This window comes from Rhamphochromis longiceps, linkage group LG12 (assembly GCF_057381845.1).
Source record: "Rhamphochromis longiceps isolate RC_006_pf linkage group LG12, R_longiceps_female_GT1.1, whole genome shotgun sequence".
In the NCBI taxonomy this organism is placed as follows: domain Eukaryota; kingdom Metazoa; phylum Chordata; class Actinopteri; order Cichliformes; family Cichlidae; genus Rhamphochromis; species Rhamphochromis longiceps.
Window position 1 is genome coordinate 6,493,075 of NC_140568.1, and position 24,073 is coordinate 6,517,147.

Here is a 24,073-nt window from a genome sequence, read left to right on the forward strand (position 1 = left end):
CCAGTTTCCTCAAATTTTTAAGGACTCACTACATACACACAAAGCACAATTTTTAAGGCTAATAGCTCTTTGAGAATTGTTTGATATTTCACGTTATGAAACCACTCTGGCCTATGCAACACTGCATACTGTGAAAAGTATTACTACTGTTTATTTCACCATCCTTAGTTAATCAGTGTGTTTACTGGACTATTATTTTGTCTCAGTTTTACTGAAGTAAACACTAAAAAGTAATTAACACTGGAAATACTCAAAGTCATTATAAATTTACAATAAATACTGGAGTATTATAAAAGATTAGCACTATAGGACACTTTACTTTAGTTTCCATATAATGGCCCAGTACTGTACTCTCACAACATGCATAGTGTTCAGAGCACAAGTTAGCGACATGTTGTGCTCAAGTATCTGCACTAAAGAGGTGATTGTTTTGTGTGTGCGTTATGCTTGGACACCAGATGTGAAACCCATCCAACAAGACTAACACCTGGGCTCATCGGATGGTGATCATGAGAACACATGGCTACATCAAAAGGGAATGGGTTCTTCAAAGGGGAATGTTTTGACAAATAGTATGACGTTGAAGTCTGACCTAGCTAAAAGTAATAAACTACAAACGAGAGAGTACCATTTTATTAGAGCTGAATACCTGCTAGAATGGAGGCAGGAGGGGGAGGGCACAGTAGGCCATTCTCTATAAATTAAGACCCCCCCTCCTACCGCCCGGTGTGTCTGTCTTTAATAGGGTTTGATTTTGTTTGTCTACTGTTTGCATCCCCCAGGGCATTTTTGTCTCTTTTTTGTCTGAGCTTTGGGTTTATTGGAACTGCTTTTCAATAAACTCTTTTATGCAATTTAAACTTGAATCTACAGTGGTTTTTGTGTATTTTCTGACTACATTAGTAATAGTTTAAGATTTTTGTTTAGAGAGTAAATCAAATCTTCACCTCCAATTTTTGAAACAACAGAATAGCCTTGTTGGTGCCTATCAAACTATTATCTCTGCAGTTTATTCTTGGATTCAAAGAAAGAAATGGGTAAAAATTATGTGTTTTTGGTACAGCCTGCTTGTAACAAAGTACCTAAAGCTACAATTTAAAATTGGTTCTTTGCTACAGTTGTCTGTTATGTATAGAAAAATTACAGGTTCATCTCTTGAGTAAGGAGTCTTTTTATGTATGAATGATTCAGGGGACAGTGTTATGTGGCTTAACAAAAAACAACTAAACAAAAATAAGAAACCCCAACAACATACTCTGAAAATGGTCAGGTTCAAGGACGAGACCGAAAATGAATGACAAAGCAGTCAATGTCCCAAGAAACATTTTATAGACCTTCAGAAAACCCAAAGAACTATTGTTCAAGACCACTTTAAAAAGTGTACAGTACTATATAACAGAAATGGATAGACCTATAAGAAAGTGATTTTGCAATGTCTTCTTGGATTGATGGTGATGGACTTTTTTCAGTACTCTTTAGCACTTGATATTAAATAATCGATTAACTGAAGAAACCTACCTGCCAGGTTAGTTCATGATTAAATATCTTAGTTTCAAGCCCAGGTGACTATTACACAGTTTCATGAAGAATGTGGAGTTAGTAACATGCAATTTAAAGTTTTTCACAGGCATTTTACACATTTTTCAAGGGCAAACACCCCCCAAAGACGCCGCTTAAATTGAAGGGTTTTGCAAAGTGAGACCACTTAAAAGAGTCACAAAATATTTCTGCCACAGAAAGGCCATGGTGAAACCAGTGATAAATGATGGTGCTGATGAAGGCTACCTAAACTGAGCGAGCAGCAGGCCTCCCAGGGACGATCCGCAGATGGAGAAACCCATGGCGATGACGCCGTTCCAGAAGCCGAGCTCCCTGGCAGTCATGTGGTGATCCAACAGGAACAGAGGAAACATGGTTACTGCACCCTGCTCACCTGCATACACAGTGATAGTAGACAGAGGTGGACAAGAAGAAGACGTCCAAATGAATGATGAATTAAAATGGGTGAAGGGTCAGGGTGGTGGTTTAGGGGTTGTAGGATACAATGAGTAAAAGACGCATTATCTACCGTATACATCTGACTAAGCATTGCTATTTTCACCAACGGTAAATATAAGAGACACTTTCTGAATACACATGCCTATTCCAATCACAGTCAAATATTATGAGGGTGCTGTATCAAACTGTTTAGCCTGCAACACTGAAAAATAAAACATGGTTTTCCTGGGATGACGACTGCAGAATCAAATGCGGAACATGTGGCGCACCCAGGCCTATTCCTGGAAAGTGTCAATAATAGATGCCTGACAAGAAAAAGAATACCCTCAGTCACTTTATCAAACGGGGGCCTAGCACTTTTCCTAAAGCACAAAAAGGAAAACACAACAAAAACACAGAAACTTCCACAGATGAAACAGACCGCACAAAGACCTTTCAGTCAAAATAAAAAGTTTCTGTCAGGCAGTAAGACTTTCTCTGTGTGGTATTGAGTGTGGGGGTAATGTTCTGCTGAACATTACAGTAAAATATTCAGTGGTGCCGACTATACGCCATTATTATATTAATGGAGACTGACTTCAGAAAGACAGTGGGACCAAGGAGCTGTATGAGTGACAGCTTGGCTCCCAGACTGCTGTCAAATACGACACAACACAACCGACGACTCACTCACTCAGTCAGCCAGGAGACAAACAAAAATAGAGAACGAGGGGGGGGGAAAAAGACAGATGAAACAGACTGAAATGAAAAAAATAATAAGAGAAAGCCGAGGAGCTAGGTAGGGAGTGCAGCAGCGGAATTAGAGTGTCACTGCCGAAACAGCGGTGTGACAAGCCTGCGGAAATTCGGGGAAGGAAACGTGGATTCTCCACGTCTCCCTCCTCTGTCACTCATATTTTACTGCTGGAAATTTGCATATGGTTATCAGAGATGGGAATGACCATGTTCGAGCTTGTCCTGAAAGGTCATTTAGTCAGAAAGGATTACTTCTAAAACAAAAGTGTTTGACTGTAAAATATTTGTTGTTTAGTGCTTCAGAAAATATGCGAAACTGACCCAAGAACTGCCACTGCAGCAAATCTAAAAAGGTTTCTTACATCACACAAAGGAGGGAAACCCCATAAAATGTGCAGATTTTAATAGTGGTTGATTTATATTGCTAACTTGAAATGAATAAGTCACATGTACTAACAACACATAAAACCAGAAGTTTAAATTTCACAAAGGATATCCAGAACTTGTGCATAAATAATAATAATAATTAAGGAAAAATAATATTACACTGATGCATCACTAAAAATTAATCAATGTCTCACTATTTCAAAACTATTTTTACAATAAATCTAAAAAAGTTTGACTAATTATAGAATGGATTCAGAACAATTTTGACAATTCTTCAAGGAGCAAATTCAGATTCAGAGCAGAATGTTTTTGGGTTCCCGCCACACAAATGTAAAGACATGATGCTTTCCCTTTTTCTACATCCTGATAAAGTAAATATTTTTGAGTGCTGGTTGTAAAAAACAAAACAAAAAACCCCCCAAACAAACAAAGAAAACCCAAGCCATATTTTACTGCAGTCAAAGCAATTAAACGGTGGCGAAAAGGGAAAATCTGAGTAAATGAGTGGTAACAACGATGCTGCAGACATTAAAATCCTTGAACTTTAATGCACCTCGTGAGGAAAAAAACCAAAACACTGGAGATCATATTAGTTTTGATCATTGGTATCTTATAGAGATTACACTCATGAACAGTGACACAGGAATTTATTGTTTATTACAGTATGGCACATTTTTTTCAGCGGTCAAGTGCAACTTAAACGGTATAGCAGCAAATTTCTACAAAAAACAGTAAAATCCTTTCAGTCCACGCACTCCGTGGGTGATGTCTGTGCATTACTCACATTTTAATCTGTCATCCTCTGTGCTGAACTGTTCTGAGTTGCATCAACTGAGCAATAACCATGTTAGTCATAATAAAGTAAACACTGGCAGCAGCAGTACCCATGATGCCAGAGTTGTTTACCCATGGTTCTGCGCTCCTGTGCCTGTCTGTCTGTTGTTCAGCTCAAAGCTCAGAGCTTTCACAGTCCTGCCTTCAACTAATTATTTCTTTAAAGGGGGGAAGGGGTGGTAACATGCAGGCACGCACACACACACACACACACACACACAAAACAAGGCTGATTATTCCTTTCTATAAATATTCTCAAAGCAACAATTGTCCATTTCAGCAGGGATTTCATTAAACATCCGCTAAGATTAAACAGAGTGGAGGGAAAATCAGAACGAATGGAACAAGACTGAAGGAGAGAGATGGCAAGAGAAGAAGAAAGTGAGGAGGGAGAAATAAAGAAAAGGTGAAAAACTAAGAGAAAACAGGAATACAAAAAAAAGAAAAAAAGGACGAAGAAAGAAATAGGTGAAAAGGGCAAATACATAAAATACATAAAATGATATGAGTTAAACATGACTGGAGAGATAGGACAGGGATGGAGACTGCTAGAGACAGAGGAAGAGGAGGAGGGGCAGATGAACAGAGACAATGTTAGGAGGTTAGTGAAGAGGAAACAGAGGAGGAATGGCAGGCTCAAAGAAAAGTGTTTACAGAGAGAGCAGAAAGACAGCATTATTTAACATTAAGAGTGACAGCATGAAGGAAGCTCTGTTTATTCTACTAATTTAAAAAGTGCCCTATAGTAGGGTGGTGCAGATGGACAATGATCTCTGGGATAAGCAACGATCTCTTGACAACCAAGAGAATGTTTTGTTTTCTCATCAAAGCATGAAATTATTACCATCAATATTGCATTCATATGACAGTTTATCATGTCTCCTCAACTTTTTAGCTCTTGGTGTGAGTGGCCGTGAGAGAAAAACTGTAGGTGAAGAGTACAGGACAGACAGATGAGCTACTTTAAACATACATAAAGAAGTTGGAAGAAATCAAAAAGAGCCAGGCAAATGTTATGACATAATACTGTTTTAGCTGTCCAGCTGATATCTGTCCACTTCTGTTAATTACAGCAGACAACAAAGCTCTCCTGCTGGTATACTTTGTTATTTCTCTTTGTGCTGGAAGTGGGAAATAAGCTCCCCGGTGTGTCTTTTCCTCTCTTTCATCAGGAGCAGTAACACTGTTGTTTTTTGGGGCACACAGTATGAATCAGGGTGGGTGGCTAGCAAGTGCCAGTGCACAAACGAATAACAAAAATACAAAACCTGGCATTGATCGATGACACTGATGACTCATATCATTCTGATAGATATCAAAACCATTCAGTGAACCCACGTGCCCTATGGATGGAGAACAGATGACAAAAACATGCCATCATAGGATAAAAGTGATCAGATCAAGCAGGACAAGTGGGCCCAAAATATGCATAACAGAGATTTTCTCACTGAACTGGTCAACTTTTCCTTAACTCTTTACCCCCTTAAAAGTCTACTAGGAATAACCTTTGAAGCTCTCTTCTGAACTGAGAGGTTTCTGTCAGATGTCAGGCCTGCTTATAGAAAATGACTGTGTGTCCATGAGAAGTGCATCGGCTAGCCTTGGAAAAACCTGAAAACTATTGGTCATTAAACCACGTATTTATTGAGATATACAGAAATATCAAAAAAGCGTCATTAAGGATATAGGGCAGGTCATCAAATGTCGCCTTTATGGGGGAAAGAGTTAAGCCTCTCGGTTGTCTGTATAAGCGTGTTTGCAGCAGACGGGGGATAACTGGTTATACGTATAGGGATCACAGACAGATAAGCTTGAGATGAGGGGAAAAGGTCAACGAGGACATTGGGGTGAAATGCTGACATTCATGCTGCACCTTAAACAAAAGAGCTGGCAGAGCAGGTCCAGGAGAGATCACCGAGGACACACAGTCAACATTTAGTGACCCTTTATCACTCCCTGGTGAAAGCAAGGTAAAAGGAGACAGGTTCATACATACTACATGTCTCAGCAAAGCACTACACACACTCTCTCACACACTCACACACACAAACATAGGTATAAACACACACACATACACCTTCAGCTCTTTGGGTTCCCTCAGGACAGAAGAGTAAACAGAACCCTCTCTGAACACAATTACATATAATCCTGTGTATATTAGGCTATTGACACAAACAAGTCCCTGCAGATCGATGCAGATGTTCCCCATGGCCCGTAGGTCTCACGAACACTGAACACTGAACGATACATCATCACTCCAACTCAAACCTGCTACATTACTGGGCTGCTTATGCTTGTCACTTGTGTTTATTTTCTGAGTGCAGTATTACTATGCACATCCTTTCCATCTTAAGGCAGCTGCACAGTTTCCATTTAGGTTTTTAAAGCATTTCAAGCAATCAGGGGAATATCCTCAATAGTTGTCAATTAATAAAGGCAGCTGATGTTGATTTCAGTTCATTAAGGCAAATCAATCATAAATACCTGTGGTTCATGTGGTAAAAAGGAGGATTTATATCTTTAAATGTCTAAAATGATCATGCACCCATGGATAAATGTGTTTATTTCTCTTTCCATTTTGCTCTCCGTTTCTCAGGGCACCATGTGGCGGTTGTTCATTAATTCATCCCCTCCTTCAGCCTCCCTTCCTGCAGGCCTTCCTTTTCCCTCTGGAAAATAACCCCCACTCTCTCTCCAAGTTTTTCTCTAAATCTGCTAGCTAAATCTAATGCAGCAGTGCTGCATTAAATTCTTTCCTTGCAAACCTTATATATTTTTTAAATTGCTGAGGCATTGATGCAACTTTGTGGTTATCCTGGAGGCATTAGTTGATGGTGCCAATGAGCTGTATCACAGTACACTGCTGCAGTTTCTCATATTATGTTTCCTAAATTCATATATCCTCAAAGCCATTTTTTGAGCAGGAAATGCTAAAGTTAAAAGCAGGAACAAAGCTTCACTTCTACTGTTCATCCATCCATCCTTACACCTGAGCTGTTTCCTGGAGAAAGTCACCAGGGTTCACACTTGTCAAGCATACAGGGCCTCTGTTTGACAAGTGGTGGACTGCAAATTGCTGCTCTGATGTATTTATTTAGTATTTAAAAATTCTACTTATTATAAATAAAGGTGGCACAGGCACACTTGTACAGCAAAAAGTGCTTATATGGACACACAATCAGATTTTAACTTCCTCTATATTTATCTATTCATACACACTAAAGCATCTGTATTCCAAGGATAGAAAGCTGACTTTTAGTGTCTTTAACACATTCACATACATATAGTATCTAATAAATCAGTTCGCCTTATACCCACACTGATGTCCAAACACTCTTTTGTTTAGCCACGTGCACTCGTAGTATCGTGACTTAGCTAAATGTGTTTTCCTATGGATCAAATTCCAGCTTATCCGATATTTAATGAACTGATGTAAAGGAACCTCATGGAAGTTTGCTAACAACCAAAGTGACCAAATGCACCATGGGAATATTGGATGACAGCAGGACATCAAAATGTTTGTGTCCAACACTGAGCTTATTTGGAACTCATATCCACCATTGTTTGTCTCTTTTTTTTTTTGGCTTTTTCCCCCATTTTCTCCGTCTGCTTCCCTCCCCCTCGCTCCCTCCGTCCATTGCTCTACCCAGACAGTTCTCCCATCATGCCTGTAGCCTCAGATGGCACAGGGGTCACAGTTCATACACAAGGCTGCCAATGATTGGCCACAGTGTTGGACGCAGCACAAACTCAGAGTTCATTAGGGATAGATGAGGGAGAGGGGTGTAAGTTCGTATGTGTGTGTGTGTGTGTGTGTGTGTGTGTGTGTGTGTGTGTGTGTGTGCGCGCGCGAGTGTGAGAAGTTGGGGGTTCAGACAGGCAGATTACCGGTCTCACACAAACATACCCACATAGCCCTTGAACAAAAACAATACTGTCTCACATAGGCAATTATGCTGGCACATCTAGGCCTAATCTAAAATATTACACAACCATTTATTTTTTGTAATGCAAAGAAGGGGGATGTTTAAATCAAACCAATATGAAAACCTAACAAGTGAGAAGACTTTAAATGTATATCAAAGGCATTTATTGCTGTTATCATTAGCATCAGCCAATGGCATGCACGTGTGTGTGTGTGTGTGTGTGTGTGTGTGTGTGTGTATGCTATGTAACGGAGAGAGTGTGGGGTGTGGAGGGGGATGCTCCCGAGACAGATTAGGGGGTCCAGCCAGCCTTCATATTTTGTCTAGTAGTATCGTCTGCTGGGGCTTATCCGATTACTGAGCCACCCTTAACACTCTCCCAAAACAGACACACACACACACACACACACACACACACACACACACACACATATATATGTACATATACACACACACACACACACACACACATATATATATGTACATGTATACACACACACACACACACACATATATGTACATGTATACACACACACACACACACACACACACACACACACACACACACACCTCAAGACTATGAAAATATGAGGAGACAATTATATTCCCACCACCCACGCACAGTGTAAACACACGCACAGAACCACACATCACCAGGATGCGCCATCTTCCATTTCAGGTTCTGAATGCCACAGACACAAAGACACTCTAATCCTTACATAATCCCCTTCTGCTACCAAACACCAAACTCTGGCCACATCAACTCTCTCTCCCCCCATACACACAAGCTCAACTATTTCAAAACTACTTTAATTTTTTTCCCTTTCTTTTCTTTTTCTTTGCTTCTTGTTGGAAGAAACTTGTTCAAATTCAAAACTGTGCATTCAATTAAGAATGCATTTTCATCTCAACTTTGTATGTGTGTCACTGTGACTTTAAAAACAACTGCTTTATCTGTCTAACGTCTCCATTTCCCAATGTGCACGCAGGACATGCCTTGCAAGGATCACTTCTCTAACTTCTTCACTGCGCTTGTGAGTGCAGTACTCACAGAAACACCACCAGAGACATCTAGTGGTGATCTTTGGGCCCTACATCAACACAGCAGCGACTTCAGAAATTCAAACTGGGACGAAAAAGGGCTTGTTTCTAAAAATTCTGCATTTTATTGCCTCTGGAAAGTTAGACTGGACTGAACAGAAAAGAAATAAAAACAAATCAAGTGTTTTTATTTCTAAAATTGGTATTATAATCAAATACAGCTCTATGTTTAATACTTATTTATCCTATACCGGGACTTGGTACAGCCTCTCAATTCATCCATTCTCTTAAACAAGCCTCCCTTTAAGCTTTGCGCTTATGGGCCTCTCATCACTAACAGAAGGTTGAGCAGCAGGTGGGCGGGGTTTCTGTACTTGCACCCATCCATCCATCCATTCTCATCCTTTTTAGGTTCGGGGGTGGGGGATGACACAAAGACACAGACAACCATTCGCACTTACATTCACACCTATGGGCAATTTAGAGCTTTCAATCAAGCTAAATTGCATGTCTTTGGACTGTGGGAGGAACCCACGCAAACACAGGGAGAACATGCAAACTCCACACAGAAAGACTGGTGGAATTAAACTCAGGACCTTCTTGCTCTGAGGCAAAAGTGCTAACCACCGTGCCACCATGCCGGGTGCCACTTGCAACTTTTACCATGTTAAACCATGTTAGAGGTATTTCCTACCTTTGACATGATACAAAGGCTGAGAAAACTGCTAAACTCATACATAAACTTTTTGATATAATAATCCGACACTGCAATAGTATAGACTCGCTGGCCACTTTGTTAGATACACCTGTTCAACTGTTTACTAGCACATATCTAATCAGACAATCATATGGCAGAAACACGATAAACTTAGGCTTGTAGACATGATCGAGTCAGCCTACTGAAGTTGAAGTGAACAGAAAGAAATGAATTTAAGGGTCTTTGAATGTGTCATGGTTGTTGGTGGCAGACTGGCTGGTCTGAGTATTTCAGGAGCTGCTTATCTACAGGGATTTTTTTTCCAAACAATCATGTCTAAAGTTATGGAGAATGGTCGGAAAAGGGAAAATATCACAACGTTTCCCAACCAGAAGCCGTGGGTGGATAAAACCATCCGCGACGCTCTGAGATCCCGCACCGCTGCCTACAACACGGGACTCATGACGGGGGACATGGACCCGTACAAAGCCGCGTCATATAACGTGCGGAGGGCGGTGAAAGAGGCGAAGCAGCGCTACGGGAGGAAACTAGAGTCACAACTCCAACAGAGTGACTCTAGGAGCCTGTGGCGGGGACTAAGGACAATAACGGACTATAAAGCACCAACAACCGGTATGACGAACGCGGCCGTGACTCTGGCAGACGAGCTGAACACTTTCTATGCTCGCTTCGAGGCTGCAGCTAAGGTCTCCAACAATGCTAGTGTTAGCGGCGCTAACGGCTGCAGACAGGAAGATACTGCCAGCACCGGAAACGTGCTCGTCATCTCCGAGCATGAAGTAAGGAGAGCCTTCAAGAGAGTGAACACCAGGAAAGCAGCAGGACCAGACGGCATCCCAGGTCGTATCCTAAGAGACTGCGCATACCAGCTAGCTCCTGTGTTCACTGAGATATTCAACATCTCTTTATCTCAGTCGGTGATCCCCACATGCTTCAAAGAGTCCATCATTGTTCCTGTCCCGAAGAAACCTGTTATGGCCCGTCTAGGCGCGGCCAGACCACAACATAAAGGGTGATCCATCCCCGTCCAACCCCAAGCAGCACGTCACACACTTACTATTTTGTGACAGTGATTTATTTACCATAGGTGCGGTTAAACAAAGGAAGGGAGCATATCATAGCTTCAGGGTGAACCCAAGGCCAAAACAACAAACATAAGCAGCCTATCTCAAAAATAAACGAAACTTACCTACTCAAAGGAACTAAACAAAACGACAATCACTTTCCTCCCTACCTAACAAAAACAGGAGAAAACTGATTAACCAAAAAGGCGGTCCACCCCTACATGCTCTTACATTACATAATACGTCGATACAGTGACCGGTCTGCCGGCTGGGTTGGGCCGAGGATGAATGACTGGGCAGTCCCTGGCGGGCTCTTCTTATCCGCTGTCTCCCAGTCCTCAGCCAATCGGTGTGAGCCATCCACCCTGGATGCACCAATCCCGGAGGAGCACCTAGATACTCAAATCCACACACAATTACGGTCACAGTCGTAACACCCCCTTACCCAAGAATTAACATTAACCCCAAAATGTTTAATTCAAGGAGACAGTGCTCTAGACAGGGTGTCAGCCAATACGTTATCCTTCCCTTTCTTGTAACTGATCTCCAAGTTAAAATCTTGCAACAACAAGGACCAGCGCATAAGTCTTTGATTGGAGTTGCACATTTGGGAAAGGAACACCAGTGGGTTGTGATCGGTAAACACCTGCACAGGCAGCACACTTGACCCAGCATAGACCTCAAAATGCTGTAACGCAAGGAGTAAAGCAAGGGCCTCTTTTTCAATGGTGCTATAATGGGTCTGGTGTCTGTTAAACTTTCTTGAAAAGTAGCAGACGGGATGATCTACGCCGTGATCATCTTCCTGTAACAGAACAGCGCCTGCGCCACACGAGCTGGCGTCAACGTCTAGTTTAAAAGGGCGCTCAAAATTCGGCGCAGCTAGCACTGGTGCACTGCACAACAATGCTTTGGCAGATTCGAATGCCACCTGACATGCTGGAGACCAAATAAAAGGTTTTAAGGGGCTAACAAGATCAGTTAGGGGACTAACCACATCAGAAAAATTTCTGCAAAACCCTCGATAAAACCCGGCCATTCCTAAAAAACGACGCAGTGCTCTTTTTGTCTGCGGGACAGGAAAATCAACAATGGCCTGTACTTTCGCAGCAACAGGGCGCACTTGCCCCTGTCCGACCTGTTTCCCTAGATAAGTAATGGTGGCTTTACCAAACTCACACTTAGAGAGGTTTAGTGTGAGAGAAGATTCACAAAAACGTCTGAACACCTCAGAGAGCGTTTCCAGATGTTCTGACCATGTTGGAGAATAAATGACAATGTCATCCAAGTATGCCTCACAGTTTCTCACTCCAAACAATACCTTCTGCATTAGACGTTGAAATGTTGCGGGTGCGTTTCGCAACCCAAAGGGCATTACCGTGTATTGGAGGAAATGATCTGGAGTTACAAACGCGGAGACTTCAGAAGCTCTGGGGGTTAACGGGACTTGCCAATATCCTTTTAACAGGTCTAATTTAGTGACGTATGTAGCTGAGCCGACACGATCAATGCAGTCCTCCATTCTGGGGAGAGGGAAAGAATCCGGTTTTGTGACAGCATTAACCTTTCTGAAATCGGTACAGAAACGTGGGGTGTCATCTGGTTTAGGCACCAAAATACAGGGTGAACTCCACGCACTGTTACTGGGCTCAGCTAACCCATGTTTAACCAGGTATTCGACTTCCTGTTGCATTAAATTCCGCTTGGTTGGATTTACTCGATAAGCATGTTGCTTTATTGGCTTATCAACTTCCACAACGATATCATGAGAGAGCACAGACGTCTGCCGCGGATGGTCAGAGAAAAGCAGCAAATTAGCTTCAATCAGATCAAGGATATCTTTGCGGGCGGAATCTGACAGATGCGACAGGAAAGAGTCTAAGTTTTCTAACGCTTCTGAGTTTCGCAAACAGGCCAACGGCATACAACTGCTCTTGTCAGTCAAGTCATCATCTTGCAAAACATACAATGGGGGTGCCGAACACACAGAGACAGGCGTTATGGGTGTGGTTTTGTCAACTGCCACGTCCTCTCTAGAAACATAGCGCTTAAGCATGTTAACGTGGCAAACCCTCAGTTTTCTCTTTCGATCAGGGGTTTTTACTGCATAGCTAGTGTCACTTATCCTTTTGTCCACCTCATAGGGACCAGAAAACCGCGCATGGAGGCTAGACCCAACTAAAGGAAGCAACACTAGAACCTTTTCACCAGGAGCGAAATGTCGGACCACTGTCTTTTTGTCATACCGGGCTTTCATGTTGCCTTGTGTTTGCTCCAAATTGTCACGGGCCAACTGACATGCCCGGAAAAGACGCTCTCTAAAACTGCAAACATAATCTAACACGTTATGCTCGGCTCGCTGCGACTCAGATAACCACTTTTCTTTAAGCAGTCGCAGGGGACCGCGTACAGTGTGTCCAAAAACCAGGTCAGCCGGACTAAATCCAAGGGATTCCTGGGTGGTTTCTCTAACAGCAAAAAGCAAAAGCGGAAGTCCCTCATCCCAGTCTTTACCTGATTCAAGGCAGTATTTGCGCAACATGGTCTTTAGGGTTTGATGAAATCGTTCCAGTGCACCTTGACTCTCTGGGTGATAAGGGCTGGACGTTTGATGTTTAACTTTTAACTCCTTTAAAACCTGGGCAAACACTTTTGACATAAAGTTTGTTCCCTGATCAGTTTGAACAACCCTGGGTAACCCAAAAGTCGAAAAGAACTTCGTGAGGGCTTTCACAACGTTCTTTGCCTTTAAGGTACGTAATGGAATTGCCTCCGGAAAACGAGTGGCAGCGCACATTACCGTTAACATGTACTGGTGGCCTGATTTTGTTCTTGGCAACGGGCCCACACAGTCCAATAGAACTCTCTCAAACGGCTCACCCAGCGCTGGAATCGGGTGAAGAGGCGCTGGCGGAATCGGTTTATTTGGCTTTCCCACCACTTGGCATGTATGACACGAACGACAATATTTCACCACATCTGATTTTAAACCAGGCCAAAAGAAGTTACGTAATACACGATGATACGTCTTTTTGACCCCAAGATGTCCAGCTAAGCAGGCATCATGCGCGAGACTGAGAATCTGGGGTCTATATTCCTTTGGCACCAAAACCTGGTTTACCCGATGCAAATCAGTTGAATCAGGAGACCAAGATCGCAACAGTACACCATTCTCAATGAAATATTTTACGGGAGCTTTAGATCCCTCTCTGTCCACAACAGAGGAAAAACAAGGCACCAGTGAAGGATCACCCTGCTGTGCTTTGATCAACAGCTCTCTGGTAATATTCAAGCTCTGATTAATGTCCTCAGGTATCATTTCAGGGACGTCACATGTGGAGAGTTTCACAGAATCAATGGGTGACACGAAAGAGTCGTCTTCATCAAGCGTAGCCATAAACGACCCCGACAAATCCACAATCTCACCCATTTTACGAGCCTGAGCACGAGTAATTGCACATGCAGGAAACACCTCTGAAGCAGTGGAGCTTGAGTCAGCAGCAAGGGCAGGAATATCAACAACTTCTGGCGGGGGAAAAACATGCCCACCAGCTAGATCATTACCAAGAATGAAGGAAACTCCTTCGATTGGTAATCGCTGGCGCACGGCGACTTTAACGGAGCCCGACACCAACGGCGAGTGCAGGTGCACCATATGCAGAGGGGCTTTGGTGACGCTCATTTTTATTCCCCATACTAGTATGTCGGAACCACAGGATGTTTTTTCAGACAAAGGCAGCACAGACTCTAGTAGAAACGAGTGGTACGCACCCGTATCTCTAAGAATCGTGACTGGCACTTTATCATGTTCTTCACCTGTCAACGAAACAAAGCCACATGACACAAATGGTAGAAACTGCGGATCAACGTCAGTTTTCGGGTTTTGTTCAGCCTCCACGTGCACTTTTGGCGAGCAAGCGGTTTTAATCAAACCCACGCCTGCGGGAAATTTAGTGCCCCTCGCTTCTTTTCTTTTTAATACTGGACACGCAGCAATCAGATGCCCTGAATCGTGACAATAAAAACAATCCCGACCGTTTGATTTAGCACTAAACTGTGGTACGTTTTTACGCACCGCACTTGGTGACCATTTTCGTTCAGATAAATTTTCCTGAAACGAATTCTGTGCACAGAACACACTTTTGTGTGTTAAAACAAACTCGTCAGCCAGGAGAGCCGCGTCAGTGAGAGACGACACCTTTTGTTCATTTAAATAAGTCACGATGCGTTCCGGCAGACACTTTTTAAACTCCTCCAGCAAAATAAGAGTTTTTAACTCTTCCACGGTTTTAACTTTACATGAACAACACCATTTCTCAAACAACACATTCTTTTCTCGCGCAAACTCAACAAAAGTCTGGTTAGCAGCTTTATTAAGAATCCTAAATTTCTGGCGATATGCTTCAGGGACAAGTTCATACGCCTGCAGCACAGTTTTCTTAAGAGTTTCATAGTCTAAACTCTGCTCCATAGACAGGCTTGAACACACCTCTTGGGCTTTCCCCACAAGCTTACATTGGAGTAGGAGGGACCAAAACTCCTTCGGCCACTTCAAAGCAGCAGCTATGCGCTCAAATGCACTAAAATAGGAGTCCACCTCAGACTCGCGAAACGGGGGAACCAACTTGATGTGTTTACTTATGTCAAACCCAGCAGAAGAAGCACTTGTGCTTGACAACGTTGGGGAAACACCCGCTGAGCCCCGTTCGAGCTCAAGAGCCCTGATACGAAGATGCATAGCCTGCACTTCCAGCTGCCTGTTGCGGGTCTCCACCTCCTTTATGCGGAGCGTGAGGCGCAGATCCTCAGTGGACGAACCTTCACCGGATTCAAAAATCCGATCAGCCTCCGTGCCAGCAGCAGACGCATCACCTGCGTCAGCAGCCGCTTCAAACGCAGTGTCATCTGTGCCCGCCACTGGCATGTTTTCCGCATCACCTCCCCGTGGTAGAAGCACACCTTTTTCCACTAGCCTTTCAGCCAGGGCATCCTTCAACTCTGCCTTGCGAGCACTGTAAGACACTTCCACATCGTAAGAGTTAGCCACAATGAGGAGGTCCGCTTTCTTACACCTGTCAATTTTTTCCCATGAAGGTGCCCCCACAAAACCGTCCAGCGAAAACTCCATACTCACATACACACACCCCCACACAAAAACAAAACCGCCAACCAGAAAAAAAAACACGCCAACCCCACAAACCAACAAGCGAGAAAAGAAACGGAACGAGCCCCCAATTATGTTATGGCCCGTCTAGGCGCGGCCAGACCACAACATAAAGGGTGATCCATCCCCGTCCAACCCCAAGCAGCACGTCACACACTTACTATTTTGTGACAGTGATTTATTTACCATAGGTGCGGTTAAACAAAGGAAGGGAGCATATCATAGCTTCAGGGTGAACCCAAGGCCAAAACAACAAACATAAGCAGCCTATCTCAAAAATAAACGAAACTTACCTACTCAAAGGAACTAAACAAAACGACAATCACTTTCCTCCCTACCTAACAAAAACAGGAGAAAACTGATTAACCAAAAAGGCGGTCCACCCCTACATGCTCTTACATTACATAATACGTCGATACAGTGACCGGTCTGCCGGCTGGGTTGGGCCGAGGATGAATGACTGGGCAGTCCCTGGCGGGCTCTTCTTATCCGCTGTCTCCCAGTCCTCAGCCAATCGGTGTGAGCCATCCACCCTGGATGCACCAATCCCGGAGGAGCACCTAGATACTCAAATCCACACACAATTACGGTCACAGTCGTAACAAACCCCACCCTGCTTCTCTCAATGACTATCGCCCTGTAGCCCTCACCTCAGTAGTGATGAAGTGCTTTGAACGCCTGGTCAGAGACTTCATCATTTCTTCACTACCAGACACACTGGACCCACTACAGTTCGCTTACCGTCCAAATCGTTCCACAGACGATGCCATCTCTCATCTCCTCCACACATCACTCACTCACTTGGACACTAGAAGGGGGAATTATGTTAAAATGCTCTTCATAGACTACAGCTCTGCATTTAACACCATAATTCCCTCCACACTCACCACCAAGCTGGAGCATCTGGGACTCAGCTCATCTATGTGTCAGTGGATCTCCAACTTCCTAACTGGCAGACCACAGGCAGTAAGGATGGGCGGACATGTCTCAGCCTCCACCACTCTCAGCACTGGAGCCCCCCAGGGGTGTGTTCTGAGCCCCCTGCTGTACTCTTTGTACACATATGACTGTGTGGCCACTACCAGCTCCACCACCATCATCAAGTTTGCTGACGACACCGTCGTGGTGGGCCTGATCTCTGATAACAACGAGACGGCCTACCTGAAGGAGATTAGGAATCTGGAGAACTGGTGCCAGAGGAACAACCTCCTTCTAAACGTCAGTAAGACAAAGGAGCTGATAGTGGACTTCAGCACTAAGCAGGAGAGGAACTACCAGACCCCCGTCATCAACGAGTGCCCAGTGGAGAGAGTGGACAGCTTCAAATACCTCGGAGTTCACATCACGCAGGACCTGTCATGGTCCTGTCACATCAACACCGTGGTGAAAAAGGCCCGACAGCGTCTCTACCACCTCAGACGCTTGAGAGACTTCCAACTGCCCTCCAAGGTGCTCAGGAACTTTTACTCGTGCACCATAGAGAGCATCCTGGCGGGAAACATCTTAACCTGGTTCGGGAACAGCACCATGCAGGACAGACGAGCTCTACAGAGGGTTGTGCGGTCAGCTGAGCGCACCATCCGCTCCGAGCTCCCTGACCTGCACTCAATCTACAGCAGGCGGTGCTGGACCAAGGCCAGGAAGATCGTGAAGGACCTCAGCCATCCCAACAACAGACTGTTCTCTCTGTTGAGGTCAGGAAAGCGATTCCGCTCCCTGAAGACCAACACAGAGAGACTGAGGAGGAGCTTCTTCCCGCATGCGATACGGTCTCTCAATCACACCACCACACAGTACTGACCCACACATACAGTTCTTACACACACACTGGACTTTCTGGACTTTGGTTTTGCACAACACTGGTCACTATATTCTTCATTTCCGGTTAATACTTGTACAGCTGCTGTTATTGTGTATATATTTATTTATATTTAGATTTCTTCATACATTCTTATATAGTTCTATATTGTGTATTGTGTATTTTGTTGTACAGTTATTTTATTTTCAACTTTAATTTATATATTTTATCTTATTCTTCCCAGTTAAATTTACCCTTCATTCTAATTTGTGTTGTACAGTTATTTCATTTTTAACCTTAATTTATATTTTATTCCTTCCTAGTTAAATTTACCCTTTTTAATTTTTCATATTTATTTCCTATCTTATTCATAGCCTTTTCCTTTTTTGTTCTCTTTAGGTCACGAGCAGTTGTCCAAGCATTTCACTACATATCGTACTGTGTATGACTGTGTACGTGACAAATAAAATTTGAATTTGAAATTTGAATTTGAATATCCAATGAGCAGCACTTCTCTGGGCTAAAATACCTTGACACTGACTATGTCAATACCCATATGACCATAGTGAACTCATCTTTTTGGTACACTGGTTTCTTGAAGATGACAAGGAGTTCTTTGTACTCAAGCGCCCTCCAGAGTCACCAGATTACAGTCCAAAAGAGCACCTTTGGGATGTAGTAGAACAGGAGATTCACATCATGCATGTCCAGCTGACAAATCTGCAGCAACTGTGTGATGCTACTAAGTTAATATGGTCCAAAATCTCTGAGGAATATTTCCAGCAGCTTAATGAACCAGATCAATGAAGAATTAAGACAGTTCCAAAAGGCCAAAGCAGGTCTAACTTGATACTAGCAAGTAGGGCTGCCACGACTAGTCGACTAGTAACGATTACGTTGACTATTAAAATCGTCGACGACTGATTTAATAGTCGACGCGTCGTTTGAAGCTTTGTAAGATCCCAAAAGACGCAGGAATAAGTAGTAGTATTTAAGAGTGTAATAACGGACTGAAACAGAAGATGGTAGCACTGCATGTATAAGGAGGCGAGGAATTACAAACCCCTCATCATCAGTGGCACACCAGTGGAGAGAGTGGACAGTTTCCGATACCTGGGTGTCCACATCACTCAGGACCTGTCATGGTCCTGTCACATCAACACCCTGGTTAAGAAAGCCCGTCAGCGTCTCTTCTTCCTCAGAAGACTTAGAGACTTCCATCTGCCACTGAAGGTGCTCAAGAACTTCTATTCCTGCACCATCGAGAGCGTCCTGACGGCAAACATCTGCACCTGGTTTGGGAACAGCACCAAGCCGGGGTTCAAGGCTCATTAGAGCCGGTGAGAACACCGGACTCCCAGCAAATCGTTTTCAAACCCACTGCTGTCTTTCGCTACTCAGGTTAAACATGTAATATAAGTCACTTAGATAACTTAAAAATGTTACTGTTTGGCTTTTTTTTTAGTATTTTATTTGTTCCTGAGTAAATCGGTTTGGCTGAGAAATAAAGTTATAGTTTTTACACAGCTGAATAAACGTCAAGCAGACAACTGATTATCAGAAGTGTGAGATGCTTGAGAATATACTCCGGTGTCCTGTTATATTTTAGATAGCAAGGAGCAGACGAGACTGAGTTTATTAAACTCCACCGAAACAATCTACAGATTTCATTAAACTTTAATAAACTATCATCTTGTCTTTATTTTTAGTTAGCATGTACCTTAAACACTTCAAGTTGGAAGCCAGGGCTCTAGAGTGCGACCAATTTGGTTGCAAATACGACCAAATTTTTCAGTGGTGCGACTAAAAAAAACCATTTGGTTGCACCTGTGCGACCAACTGTTCGGGTAGCAAAAAAAAATAAAGAAATCTGCAACCTTCCCTGTGGTCAACAACAGACACATATTATGCCCCTATCGTGGACTAAACCAATCAGAGATAGTAAGGGGCGGGACCTCTCTGATTGGCCGTGGTCCAGTTGAAAGTGCAGGTGGGAGTGGGAGGTGAGTAGCTTGAATAAAGCGATATCAATTCATTAAATCCTGAATAGACTTTTAAATATAACTGTGTTTGGCCAGAAATGCCAGATTCTCAGATTAAAGCTCACAAAACCATTTCAACAACAACCAAACAGCAAATGAGAGCAGGTACACGGATTCCACACAAAGACGTAAACACAGAGCGGACCGACTCATCAGAATCAACTTTGTCTTTCTCGGGCAGCCCGTAGACGGACACGCTGATCAATGTCGTCATGAATTTTGCTGTTTTGCTTCCACGACTATTAAAATCACACTCCATGCACAGCTAGCTCTCTCTCTCTCTCTCTCTGTACTTCAAGAACAGTTTCCCGTCTCCAATCTCTGTTTTCTGTATTATTCATTCGCTTATTACCCACCAGTCTACCGTTGTTTACAGCGCTGTCGGCTGCTGTCTTTTTCTTTTCTTTTTTTCACTTAAATGACCTCAGACAAGAAAGCCTATTTTTTCTGTTGTTCAATACTGAAGAAATTTAAACTTTATATGCAGAACATTGTAGAATATTTTTAAGGTTATCTGCTATAAAAAGCCAGACCAGGAAAATCTCCTTCATGTTTTTCTGTGTTTTATTCTCAGTTACTTTCACACAAAGGCATCTGCTGTGATGTTCACAATTCTGATGAAGTCAGTACTGATAAATGATCAGAATTATAATATTTCTGACTGTCTGGGGCTAAGTTGAATCGAATCGGGACTTTGAAAACCAGAATCGAATGGATTATAGAAATCAGTGATGATACCCAGCCCTAGTGAGCAGCCTAGGCACGACAGAAGTGGATGTAGCTGTAATAGGAAAAGAACTATTGCTAACTTCTCTGTTAAGTTAAGGCCTGATCCTTCTGAAATTCATAGCCAGTGCTCTGACACGGTGTCATCAATCTTTGAATGCTGAAAAAGCACAGTGTATCCAGAAAAACACATTATATTATATAAATTATTATAAAATTTGTGTACGCCTAACTTTAAAAAGTTAGGCGTACCGGTACGCCCATGGCAAAAAGTTAGTCTAGAGCCCTGTAAGCTAATGATATTTATATAAGAGCAGATGCATGCTGGTGCAATAAGCTGTATGTTTTACGTTCAATGGATGCATGATCTGATTAGTCGACTAATTGCAAAAATAATCGGTGACTAGTCAACTATCAAAATAATCGCTTGTGGCAGCCGTACTAGCAAGGCATTCCTAATAAAGTGGCCAGTTAAGTGTATAAGTGAAAATATCAAAAAAGGAAAATTCTGCTTTAAAAAGAAAAAAAAAAAAACATACACTATGAGAGAACAATTAAAAAACAAATCTATAACTACATTGACAATAAATACTGAGCATTATTGCCCTTCTGGAAAATAAGCGAACATTTATCACAACAGATCACTTTACCTAAACTTAAACCAGTGCTTGAATAATAATCAGACTTACCCAATTTGTATGTTAGCACATAGAGAACTGTCCAAGGTGTGCCAGGCACTGCCAGCAGCTTCCTCCACACCCTCCACGGCCGTACAGCATCTGCTCCCTGCCCTCCCTTTTTGCTGCCGTCTGCCTGCTGGCCCCTCACAGTCTCATCATCCAACACAGGGGCCCCCCACACAAACAGGGCTACACCAGCATACACAAATGTCAGCAGCATAAACATCCAGCTCCATCCAGCCACGTCAATCACAGCTAGCAGCCCACCTCCGGCAAACACTGACCCAGCTTTATACCCTACAACTTGTGCTGTGTTCCCAAGGCCCAGCTCCCCACGTCCTTTTAACAACCCCACTGCAGCTCCATCTACAGCAATGTCCTGAACAGAGGCCAAGGTGTTCATTGCCAGCAGGGTTCCAGCTACACCCCAAATATGTGCCTCTGGGGCCAGGGCAGCACTGGAGAGGCATGTTAGAGCAAGGCCAGAGACTGTTCCCACCAGCCAGCGACGCTTAGTACCAACTCGGTCCACCAAAGGCGCCCAGAGGACTTTGAGTACCCAGGGGAAGTAAAGGATCTTGGTAAAACCGATGCGTGTGAGAGAGTGCCCAGCTCCTCGCAGGTATACAGGAAGCAACGATGACTGGAGACCATAGGGAATGCCCTGGACAAAGTACAGCAGGCCCAAGAACACTAGTTTGTCATTCATGATCTATCCCCAAACGTGACCCTGTGGTAGAGCAGACACTGGCTTGGTCCATTGGTCAGGTCATCGTCATTGTTTTGATTAAAGGGGACTCCCTCAAATGGACTGGTTGTTCCAGGTGCGCAGGCCTGAAATAAAAGACAGAGTGTGAAATTAAAGGTTGTTACAGTGAACGTCCACAGCTCATACAGGCAGCCTTAAAAGGCTGGGTCTTCACTGCTGCTTTATTGCTTCTCTGCCCAGCTCAGTTACCAGCAACGTTGCCCCAGCTAACGAGAGCCCCCTCAAAGTCAATGACTCGTGCTAATCATGTTCAGTACTGTTGTCATTGCATCTGGTTCATCGTTTACCCTGCATCACAACTCAAACACGACTTTGCATCGTTTACATTTCACTACAGGTGCACAATTTAAGTTTGTTGCCTGGCTACCGTTAGCAAGCTAGCTTGCTCTCAAGCTAAACGTACTCAAGCGATTAGCTTAAAACATATTTCATCAGAAGTCCAGTATTATTTTTGGAATTTTATTTTGACCCGGAAGTAACTAGAAAAATATCAGCGTCTGTTCTAAGCAAAATCTTAAAGCATACTTAAAGGAAAGTTAGTTAGCTCTGTGCCAGCTAACCGGAGAGGGTGCTCCGCTTGTTTTCAGTCGGGATGAGCTTTGAGGTTGCCAGATTCTGGCCAAACAATCCCCCTTTCTGCGATGCTAAACCAAGAATAGTTTCTTCCATCATTTAAACTTGTTTTTGTTTTTTTTGACGTGAAATGATATATACCGGCTTTTAACCTCCTAGGACCTGGCGTCCACATATGTGGGTTATTTAGACCAAAATACTCAATTCTGCTCTACAAGGGCCTGATATCCACTTACGAGGACATTATACTGCTACTGTTCTATCAAAATTTTAAACTAATATCCTCATATGTGGCTCTTATTTTTCATAAAAACAAAAATAAGGTAAAAAAAAAAAAATCTGGTAATTCTTTGTTTTTACATTCATCGGGCCCCAATATGCCCAAATATCAAAGAAAAATAAAAATGCATGCCATGCAAGAGTTCGGGTCTTAGGAGGTTAAATATTTTTATTTTTTTTTAAAATTTTTTTACAATTACCACGCAAGATATTTTCATTACTACCCATCTAGTAATCACATAACGGCTGAACACGCTTTCTGCATCTGGCTCGGTTTTCAAATCAACACCAGCATTTCTATATAGCACATGATGGGAAAACACGTTATATGGACTTAAGAGACTCATTTAAAATGTATTCATATTGTACTCATACTACCAATGTGTAAATATTTGGCAACATCATATAAAATGTCATGGAAATGTATGTCATGGTAATTTGGGCTTTTAGATGAAACTTTATTAATCCCTTGGCTGGGTTCCTCCGAGAAATTCAGTTTTTTGGTTTTTTGGGGGGGGTTTTTTAGATTAGGTGAAATTTTTAGATTAGATGAAAATTTTAATAATTTCTTTGAACTTTTCTTTTTACAAAGTGGATTTATTGCACAGAATACATATTTAATGACTTCGATCAGAGCATGATGCCACCACCACCATCATGCTCTTAGGTTTGAAATCCTCACATTTACTCCTCCAAACAGATATCTTGTAATTATGGCCTGAAAGCTCATTTCTCATCCAATCATAAAACATCTCCAAAAGACATTTGGCTCGTCCGTGTGGGAAGCTGCAAATTTCATTCGAGGTTGTCAATTCTGGAACAAGGGTTGTTTTGGTGGGCACCCTTGTAGTTCATGGTGATGTAAAACTCACTTCACTTAGGAGTGTGACGCTGGCATTCCAGCAGTTTCCATTTCATGACAAGCTTGACCCTTGGTGGTTCCTAAACATCCTAACCAATTTCCTGTCATCTGTGGGTGACAGTTTGGGTCTTCTTCCAGACCTTGGTAAAGTGTTGATATATCCAAATAACTTGTACTTATGTATAATTTTCATAACAAATGATAAATTATCAGGGTTTCCCCCCCCTTTAGAAATAGCTCTAACAAATCTGGTTTATGCTGGCAAACGTAAACTACTAGTTGTCAATCACGATCAAGTCAATAGGCCTTGGCTTTGTCCAGTTAAAGACATTGTAGAACCTTCAGCACAACTCCTTCCACCCTGGAAACATAACAATTCAAAGACATTCACACCCATAATGTATGCATGTAAACCTTGACCACTTATTTGTTCTCATGTCTGATATGTGTTGTATGAATTTATAAATAATCAAGACC

At 42.8% G+C, this 24,073-nt stretch overlaps 1 protein-coding gene across 3 annotated transcripts in view; it reads right to left on the minus strand.

Annotated features, from left to right (window-relative positions):
- The window catches only part of LOC146656721 (solute carrier family 33 member 2-like), a 35,355-nt gene extending 12,807 nt beyond the window's left edge, over positions 1-22,548 (minus strand). Inside the window, exons 1-4 of one of the 3 annotated variants that reach the window (XR_014913960.1) lie at positions 22,443-22,548; positions 21,123-21,947; positions 10,935-16,427; positions 1,786-1,933 (exon numbers count right to left, since the gene is read on the minus strand). Coding sequence is in view for 1 of the 3 variants with exons in the window: in XM_085424490.1 (XP_085280616.1) it covers positions 1,786-1,913 (128 nt within the window). In the remaining 2 variants the exon portion in view is untranslated. Of the gene's footprint in view, positions 1-1,785; positions 1,934-10,934; positions 16,428-21,122; positions 21,948-22,407 lie in introns of those variants that run through there. The other 2 variants (XR_014913959.1, XM_085424490.1) reach the window with 2 other exon arrangements.
- Between the last annotated feature and the right edge of the window lie 1,525 nt (positions 22,549-24,073).